This window comes from Acyrthosiphon pisum, chromosome A2, assembly GCF_005508785.2.
Source record: "Acyrthosiphon pisum isolate AL4f chromosome A2, pea_aphid_22Mar2018_4r6ur, whole genome shotgun sequence".
Lineage (NCBI taxonomy): Eukaryota > Metazoa > Arthropoda > Insecta > Hemiptera > Aphididae > Acyrthosiphon > Acyrthosiphon pisum.
The window spans coordinates 63409846-63420894 of record NC_042495.1 but is presented as its reverse complement, the minus strand read 5'-3'; the positions used below and the strand labels follow the sequence as shown (position 1 = coordinate 63420894).

At 29.2% G+C, this 11049-nt stretch overlaps 1 protein-coding gene across 1 annotated transcript in view; it reads right to left on the bottom strand.

Moving 5' to 3' along the window:
• Positions 1-8640: 8640 nt before the first annotated feature.
• The window catches only part of LOC100168494 (SAP domain-containing ribonucleoprotein), a 6329-nt gene continuing 3920 nt past the window's right edge, over positions 8641-11049 (bottom strand). The window contains exons 7-8 of the mRNA XM_001945556.5: positions 9400-9483; positions 8641-9099 (exon numbers count right to left, since the gene is read on the bottom strand). Of these exons, the coding sequence (XP_001945591.2) occupies positions 8941-9099; positions 9400-9483 (243 nt within the window). The 3' untranslated portion in view covers positions 8641-8940. The remainder of the gene's footprint in view (positions 9100-9399; positions 9484-11049) is intronic.

Sequence of the window (11049 nt, the reverse complement as noted above, 5' to 3'; positions counted from 1 at the left end):
AAAAACTGTGACTAACGATTTTTAATATTTTTCATCTGCCTTTGAAATAATATACTTGGAGCCTTCTATTAAATTTTCAAGCTTTTTTAATCAACAAATAAAATTTTATTGATATTTTTAGAAAAAAAACTAAAAAAAAATGGAAAATGAAAATGTCTCTAAACAGTTCAAAATAAATCAAAATATTTTGAAAATGTTATCGTGTGTAGAAAATAGAAATATAAACAACCATTGAAAATTTCATGTGTCTACGGTCATTTGTTTTAAAGTTACACCAAAAACCAAATTCAATTTTGTGAAAAATCGAATTTGCGTAAAAATTCCCGTTTTTCCTTAGTTTTTCTTTTGTTTTTCACGGCGCTTTTGAAAATTACTGGGAATTTTAAATTTTGACCTCCCGATGCACCAACGATATTCACCTTCCAATCGAACAAGATACTGAAGTTGATAATCGAAGCATTATTTCGTCTACTTATCGTGTACACAGACATAAAAATAAAAATAATATAAAAACACATCGTTGTAAAATCAATACATTCATTGTTCCACTCAGAATCTAAAATTAATACATTTTACAATTTTTTTTTATTATTTCATTATTCTTTGCTACTACCTACGATATTCAACATTTTGGGGCACACGATGGATTTTTATACCGCATGATACTATTAGCATAACACATGTATTGTAAGTTTTTTTTATGGATGAGAAAAATGTCTACTGAAAAAAAACCAGGGGGAAGGGCTTTAAAAAAATTTATACCCAGGGAAGCAAAATCCTAAATACGCCACTTCAGGGAATGATACTTTTAAAACAATACTCTATACATTTATCAATTGTATAATGTAACATGTTATAGTACATGTTGTTGATCTAACCTAACCCAATGGCTGTATATGAAATGAAAACCTGTCGCCGAAATATATTTTATGTATAAAGTATAAACTATAGTCACACACGCCGTATATTATATACATGTAGTACTTTGTCGTTCGTCAATACGGTAATTTTCGTATTGACAAATGTGAAATTAAAATACCTATACAGACTTCCGGCGATTATACATCGCAATATAATAGATCTCGGTGTTTCTATACAGTCACGCTTGTCTTATATACTATTGTGACGCAAATACACATCACTGCAAACGCTTCAAGAATAATATGTTAACATTTTAAAAGCGATTTTTTTTTCACAATAATAAAACTATCGACAAAATCATTTTACTTTTTCCTAAGTATAACTTGTCTTGGTCTATGATCATATTTTTTATCTGATTTTGTTTTTTTTATTATTTATGTAATTATCAGAGCCCAGGCTTCAATGCAAAAGCGTACACATGTATATGAAAAATTTTACTTGAGTAGGTATACCTACCAATAATTTATAATATAATAAAAAAAAGGTGTGAGTAAAACAGGGTCATAAGCAATCAAAAATGTTACAACAACGTAGTGGAAACAAAGGTTGCTCCTCCCCTCTCTGGCAACACTGAATATTTATCAACAGGGCTGTGAATTTTATGCATTTGCATGTTTTTTTTTGCTACATTGTATAAGAAAATGGATTTGATCAAAATTTGTTTTACGTTATTTATAAATTAAATACGAAATCTTATCTTGCATATTTTTGCATATTTAACCGGTAAGGGCATATAAATGCATGATTTCACGAGTTCCTATTGCTATTGCTTTTTTCTCATTTGAATAATATGTTTTTCTCATTTGTAAAATTTCTTGAATTTGGACGATACAATTTTACCGTTGTAATTTTATCGCGGTGGTAATAATAACAGGAACATGTGTTAAACCCGGTCTAGAGTGGCATGCAATTATCTCCTGTTATTATCGCAGGTCTATATCAGTGGTCAAAAGTCTAACTTGAAATATCTTTAATCTTAATCTATCATATTATGGTAGACAAACCGACGTGCGATAGTGTTTTCGTCGTCTCGTGAGTGGTAATACGCGTTGTTTGTAATATTTTCGTTTAAATTTTCTATTAGTTAACGCGTAACAAACATAATTTTAAAATGCCAAAAGAAAAAAAGACGACATTCAGTCGTTTACAAAGTTATTTTACTGAATTTGGAACGGAAATATTTTCAACAGATAACAAAATTTTATTTTGCAAAGTATGTAATACGAAAGTTTCAAGTGAAAAACGTTTTTCTATAACTCAGCATATCGCAGCCGAAAAACATCGTCAATCTGTTAAACGCACTGAAGAAAAAAAGGATAAACCTCAACAGCTTTAATTTCAAAATTCTTCAACAAAATCGTCATTCAAAACTGATTTATGTAAAGCTATGTTGAGTGCTAATATACCTTTCAATAAACTGAGCAATCCACATTTCGAATTTTTTTTAGAGAAATATACATCGAAAGTTATACCAGATCAATCAACTTTACGAAAATCATATGTCGATAATTGTTACCAGGAAACTATTGGAGACATAAGAAATAAAGTGGTAGAGAAAAAAATTTGGGTTTCAATGGACGAAACGACGGACGCTAAAGGACGCTATATTATTGCCTCCGTTATAATCGGAACACTACTCACGGATCGGCCAAGTGAAATTTTTTTATTAAATGTCGAGCAATTAGAAAAGGCTAACCACAGTACTATATGCACACTATTTGAAGATTCGCTTTGTTTACTTTGGCCTGGTGGCATACATCGTAACGACGTATTATTATTTTTGAGTGACGCCGCGCCCTACATGGTGAAGGCAGGAGATATTTTGAAAGTGTTGTACACAAAAATGGTCCATGTAACATGCACAGCACATGGATTAAATAGAGTTGCCGAATATATCCGTATTTAATATCCCAAAGTAGATAAACTGGTTGCTAATGTTAAAAATGAATTTAAAAAGGCACTATCTCGTATTATAAAATTTAAGACTGATGCGCCTAATATACCTATACCCCCCCCCCCCCCCGAACCAATCCTGACACGATGGGGAACGTGGATTTCCACTTCAATATATATTATTGTGAAAACTTCCAAATTGTAAAAGATATTGTTGAAAGTTTTGATGAAGATGATGCGCTTTCAATTAGAAATGCTCAAAAATATTTTAAAGCACCACAGATTAAAGGTAACTTAGCATTTATAAAATCAAACTTTGAGTGCCTTCCTACGGCTATAACACGTCTTCAAAAACAAGGCATGGCATTAATAGAAGCGATACAAGGGCTTGGAACCTTTATGATTTTTTCGGTTTCGGTTCCAATTCGGTTCTTCAAAAAAATAAAAAATCGGTACCGGTTTCGGTTCCGGTTCTTAAAATTACAGAATTAAGGTTTCGGTTCTGGTACTGGTAAATATCGCTATTTAGAGGTATAATTTTTTTCAAAAAGTAAAAAATACCAAGAATAAATTTCATTCATATACCCATAGGCGTAAATTGAGGGGGGCATGGGTGGCTCAAACCCCCCAAACTTAGCCGTAGTCCCCCCAAAAAACCTATGACATACTATTTTAAAATACTATATTGTAATGGTCTGCTTGCCTTTAATATATTCAGCCCCCCCAAGTCAAAAGTTAAATTTGCGCGCGGTGACGGCGAAATGTCCTAGACCCAAAAGTTGTTTTGATTAATTGACTTTTTCTTATTTCAACTTTTAGGTTTCAAAATCTGAATTCATTTTTGATAATTTTCAGTCTAATTTAAAATGAGACCATAATAGGTATATAGTATAATAAGAGACTGAAATAGAATTTATTTTACTTTTAAATTTTAATTTAACCATTATAATATTAATTATTAGTCCTTGTCACAATCTGATAACAATTTATTCGGATGTATATTGATCGTTTTAATAATCATTTTATTATAGACATCATTCATCAACATTACCAGACATTGTATCCAAAACTATTTATAAATTATAAAATATAAGGAAATAATCATAACGACATGCTTTACAAATTAACGGGCGAAAAACAATATTTATTATATTTATTTTGGTAAATGCTTATATTTTATTGTTTCCTGGAACTGTTAGATTATAGAAATATACAATTATAATTACCCGTATACATTTACAATCAAACCGAATCAACTATTATTTAATAATATATGTATTACCTGGCTAAATATATTAAATAATTAAATAAAACTAGAACTGAAAAAAACCGAAATTAACCGAAAAATTCTCTTCCGACAAATATCGGTTCCGGTTTGGGTTCCTAGGAAAATCAAAAAATGGTTACGGTAAGGTTACGGTTCCAATATTTTCAATAGGTTCCAGTTAAAATAGCGATATTTTTAATTTCGGTTCCAAGCCCTGAGCGATACAGATTATTGAAGATGTTTCAGCCAAATTCAATAATTTAAAAGGCCAGACCGGAGTCAAAATTAACGAGAAATTACAGACAGTTCTTACTAAAAATAAAGGGTTTAAAATTGTTTGCAATATTTCAAAAATATTAAGCGGAGAAGAAAAAAACGTTGGTTATTTAGATATACCTGAAAACTTAACAAGTAGTGACATGGGATATTTCAAGTATGCCCCTACCACGTCAGCTGATGTAGAGCGTTCATTTTCTGTGTACAAAAACCTCTTGGCGCCAAATAGGAAATCATTCAAGTTTGAAAATATAAAGAAATCGCTGATTGTACAATGCAATACTTATTTTGCAGGTAAACAAATAAATTGTTTAAATATCTATAAAACAATGCGTTCTATCTATATTTAATGATTTTTTTTTCAGGCGTCGAAGAACAATAGAACATTGGAGCATTTATTATTATTATTATTATTATTATTATAAGTCCATTTTTTAAGTCATTTTATAATACAATATTTATTTAAATAAAATTTTTTATAATTTATAGTGCATATTTTAAAGCATACTTCACTTGTTTTTAGTGCATAAATGCATGCATATTCAAGACTTTTTTTGTGCATGAAATTCACAGCCCTGTTTATCAATCTTTCCGTTTTCCGCCCCAAGTCCATTTATCGCACAAGTATAATAAATAATAATACATATTTCCATTTTCCGTCACTATAAATTTCAGTCTTTAGATTTAGGTAACTCCTTATTATAAAAAAATTTTTGGCGTTATTGATATAATTGGCAATAATTTAAAAATAACTTTAAATTTAACTAGAAAACAATTGTAGGTAGGTATCGGTTATTGATGAAAAATAACTCATTCGTGTATGAAGCAATACTTACAAATGAAATAGGTTTAAAGTATTTTATATAATATTATTTGTTATTAGTTTATTACTAAAGATGAATATTAGGCCATTAAATCGTGACGAGTCCAAATAAGAACGAATGGGAATACGCTATGCACAACGAGATAACACCGTTACACGAAAATGAGACGTGGACGCTAGTTGATTTACCACAGGATAAAGTTGTATTACGAATTGCATATGTATTTAAAACCAAATATAAAACTGACGGTAATATAGATACATTTAAGGCTAGGTTGGTCATCAAAGGTTGTTCACAGAAATATGGTATAGATTACCATGAAACATTTTCACCAGAGGAACTTTCAATTCCGATAGACAAGTCACATAGGTACCTACACTTGAACAACAGGAAGAATCGGAGGTTTTGAGTGAAGAAATTCCTTATAGACAAGCAGTAGGAAGCTTACTGCTCTTGTCACAGATAACTAGACCAGATATTGCATATGCAGTGAACTTTGCTAGTCGTTTTTTAGTGAAACCGACAAAAGCTCATTGGAACTTAAAAAACCGAATTAGACGACATGTCAATCGAACATTTAATTATGGTTTATATTAATTTAACAATAATAAACAATTATCGTTCTAAATATTAAGTGATGCAGATTACACAGGTGACATTCAACGACGACATTCGACGTTTCGTGGACATTGTAGTATACTTGTCTACTTGTCTATGATTGCGGAGATAACATTGTCATTGTGTATTTGTGTGTCACTGTCGTCAACGGAAGCCGAATATATTATATTATTTCCGGCAGAGAAGCGGTGAAGGGAATCATGTGGATTACACGTTATCAAAAACTGGTGATCAACAACCAGTATTATACATTGATAATCAAAGTCCTTATAGTAATAGTTGGTGAAAAATCTGGAGTTTCATAAGAGCCAAGAAGACAAAACACATATTATACCTACAAGGTGTAACAGAAAGAACGGACCAAAAAAAAAAAAATTATGCTACTTAAACTTATGACAAAAATTGATAAAATTATAGGATTAGTAAATATTTTTAGAAATACACCCATGTTAGCAAATTTTCAAAAATAATATTTTTAAAAAAGTTATAGTGTTCCAAATTAATTTAATCAAAAAAATACTGATATTTAAAAAAATTCTACACAGCGAAAAATAAACTACTTGATTTAGATAATTTTTTTTACCATTCAAATAGTTCTTATAATCAGATTCACAAATTAGGTATTTTGAATTTGTTCAAAAAAATTTAAATCAAATTTAAAATTTTTTTATTTTCGGTATTAAAAAATAATTTTTTTTTTTTATTACTCGTGTAACGCAAGCGGCTATAAATAATATATCAAAAAAAAATTTTAAAATATTGATTAAAACAAAATTTAATCCAAAAGTCAGTTCTATCTGTAACACTCTGTATTATAGGTAGACGCATTTTCTTTGTCTATGGGTAGACATACGATACTATTTCATTCGAGAAAAGTATGAAGATGGACAATTTCAACTACAGTAGGTACATTAGGACAGATGACCAGATTGCAGACCAAGTAAAGGAACGATTTAAGAAACTATGGTCAGAGTGTCTATAATCAAAGAAATTATTAATTGAAGAGGGTGTTGAAATATACAATTAATATTAGTATTCAACCTTAAAGCACACACGTGCACATTTAGTTTCTAGCTATACGACAGAAGGTCGATACTTTACTTTTACTCTTACTATTATAATATAATATGAGATACAGTAAACTCACTTACACATACGTCGTCATACGATTCGTATATGGTGTGTACAGTCACAGATATAGTCCAGTTGTACGTTTCTATTTATATTAGACTTATACATAATCATAAAGTCGTGTTACTTATTTATATTAATACCAGTCATTGGTCCATCCTAGCTTCAATCTCAACATAATAGAATATATTTATGTACTATATATTATATAGACTAATTAAATATATACTTGTAAATTTAATACAAGGATTTTTGCACACTTTAATTTAAATATTAATACTTTGTCAATCATATAAATCAAAATATTATCATTACTTTACCTTACATTTTTATTCTAAGTACTTAGCCAGTTATTCTTAGATTATGAATTTATGATCAAACCCTAATTTTTAGATAGGTACCTTAATACCTTATGTCCTTATATTATATTGTTTTCAATCGATTTCATCAATGACACAATGTCACGGTCTGTGTTTCCTTACTATATATACATGTGTAGTGAGTGATGAGCGTACTATAAAATTACCAGTCATTAGTTTTATGGAAAACTTATAATACTCTATACAATATGAAAAATTACAATTAACATCATCGATTAAAAAATCGCTGTCACAAATGTAAAATGTTCGCAATCGTGTAACAATGAATTATAGGTATGTACGTAAAAAGTACAACTGTAGATAGTTCCCATCAAACCTTTATACCGTGATACAGACAAAACGTTTTATCTATATCGTTTAGTGTTCAGACAATTAAGATTTAGAATAAGTGCAACTATACCATAATTACAGTTACGGAGACATCATTTAACGTAAGACACTTATACAACCATTATTTCAAAAAGTAAATATTATAACGATAAAAAATATTTTCAAAGAGTCTTACATTAAATGGATCATCCGGTGTTAATAACAATGTTGTATTCATTATACATACTTAAAACAAATAGATCACACATCTTACTCATGAGTACTGTTATATAGAACCGAATATTAGTAGATCACATGGTTTAACACTACCCTTATATTTGTCTCTCATTCACATTTGCAGTATCATCACCGCTTTCTGCACAGATTGCAAAAACCTCTACTTGCTTAGTTGCTTGGCATGAATACCAAGAGTTCTGAGTTAGATGTGACAAAACTCCATTCACATTAAAAAGGAGTCAGAGGTGACCACATATGATCGAAGGTTACAGGCATCACCCATTAGTCAACCCTCTGTACGCCTGTTGTGTATTAAATTCACATCCCTGCGCTAAAGTCAAGACGTCTTAACATGAAAACTCCATTTAACTTCATATTATACGAATTAGTATACCTTAAACGTTCAAAAAATATTTCACTTCATGTTTACTTGACGACATTGGTAGAAACTACTAATTAATGGCTCTTTATCAAAAACAATTCTACCATTGTGCACAGTGTATAATTTTAAATATATTTTTTGGTAAGTTCTTATAGTAAATTATTCTTTAATGAATATTTGAATTAACAAATAACAGCAGTTTTTGCAAACTGATGTATTCTCATCCACATAAGGAATTTATCAACTGCCTGATTTAAAGCCTCATATAATTTTCATTTAAAGTTAAGTACAAAAAATGTAGAAAATATATTTGAATACATCAATAATGTTAAATATTTAGTAGGACATATATCTAGAACTCAGCGCAACAAATATAGATATTATAAAAATGTAAAATAACTATTAACCAAATCATTTATATATATATATTTTTTATTTTTTTTCTAAAGTTTAAGTATTTCAAACACACAAAGAAATTTGATTTTATTGTGTAGTAAAACTAAATTAATTTAAATGTTTTCAGATTAATAAAGGAATGTACAAATTCCTTCTATTTATTTCATTATAATAATTCCGGATACACTACTAATAACGATTTTGATACAGATAAAAAAAAACTTAAGGGGAAATTGTTGATTATAGTGGGAATCAATATAAAAAATTTAATATACAGTCAATTTGTAAACACATTACAAGAAAAAATTAATACCGTTTTTTATATGGAAAACTCCTTTTACCACCTCTAGAATTCTTCTGTTTTCCAACATCGCCATTAGTGCGTTTCTTAATGGCCGTTAATACAGTTTTGTCAATTGAACCAAAACGAAGCTCACGTGCTTTAAGTTTGTCTTCTTTTTCGCTCTATATAAGAAAACAGTAGTAAATATAAAAAAATACATTACACATAATAAAAAAAAACTAGTCAATATGGTCTGTTACAAGTTTCTTTTATACACATTTAATAATAACACATTAAGTCATATAGACATACAAGTTACAATTATTGTAACTTAAGTCTAATTAGGTGATTAAAATCAGCCTAACACATAATTTTAACTTGTAGTTTATAAAAAATCTACAACTATTTTTGTCGAATTAAAAATGATGTACATAAATGCTCAGTTTTAATGAACACAAGAAAACAAATAACAATATACTTACATCATGCAAAGTTTTAGAAACTGTTTCACCAAATCTCTCAGCTCTCATTTTTAATTTGTCATTATCAGCATTGACTACTGGTTTCTAATTTAAAAATATGATTATTAATTAAACTAGACTATTATATAGAAATCATTTTTATGAATATAGTAGAATCCGCTTAAAGGGGACATTAATGACAGTACCGAATGAATTGTATGTAAAAATTTTCGGTTAATCAGGACAGTCGGGAATAATGGAGACAAATAGGTCTCCGCCCAATGTGTCCCAATTAAGCGGATTCGAATGTATATATTATCATACGTTTAATTACACAAAAATGAAGCATAGCCCCATATTTTTTTCGTATGACTCATACGATAAATGTTGATCATTGGTTACATTATTAAAGTGTTTCAGGTTAGGGTACTGATATTAACAGAACCAAGGATATGTATAAGGAGCAAGATCATTGGGAGTTAAAAGCAAAATCGGTAACAAATATTTGATCTTATAATCTTCTAGCTTTAAAAAAGCTTGAAAATGTAAATCCAGATTCCTTATCTAACTAGTTTAAGCTAACTACTTATAAGATAGTTAAAAGTTAGTTAAACTAGTTAAAAATTTAAAGTTCAAATCTCGACAAAAATCATCAAAATCACAAAAATTTCCAAATTATTTTGTAGTTTAAATTTTAAAGTATCCAATTTTCCAGGTATCCAGAACATCTTTGAACAGAATTGTTTTTTGTATGTAATGATTTATTACTTTCAGAATTTGAAGTTCATTAAAATAACAAAAAATTTAAAATGATTCCCTATACTCTGTTCAGCAAGAGAACATGCCGCGCACTGATCAAAACTGATTCCCCCACGCAACATCTTTCCATGGGGAAACTGGTTTTGATAGCAGAGTGACGCGAGGGGATATGCAGAACCGGAGGTTCTCTCACTAAACAGAGCATAGTTAAAAATCACCCACATAGTGGTCAATCAAATTATAAGTAGGGTCCAAATATCAAGGCAAAGTTCTTCTTTTTATATATTTAACAATTGAAAAATAATTTTTAAATTAAAAAACAATTTATTGAATTTCTAAGATAATGAGTGACCATTTTTTTTTTTTAAATTTTTTTTTAAATATAAATTTACTTAACAGCTGAATACATATCAACGGAATAAATCGATAAGAGCTTGTGAAGACGATGCATTTTCAATGTTATGATTAAAATATTATCAGAAGCCTGAGATAATTTCTGTATACAATGATTTAGCATTGAATTCAATTTGAACCAATCAATAACAAGGTATACATCACCTACTATACAGTAGAGCAATGGCCTATTAATTTTAGGGAGTTACCAATATTTAATGAGCACATAAATGAAGGAAAATCATTTAAATATTACAGTTTGAAAATATATCCAATTTTGATATTCTTTGATTATATTTTTTTTAAGTTTAATACATTTAAAAGTATTAATATACCGTGATATTAACGATACCGTGATTTTCTGTTTTTGTCTAACACCTGCGCGACATAGTATTTTAGCTGTGTTTTTTGCCAAACATACCAATTGATCTAATGAAGCGATAAGAATTCTGAAAACAAATTTTAATTTGTCGTCAAGTCTACTTGAAATCGACTTTCTCATATTTTTGATTTTTTTGA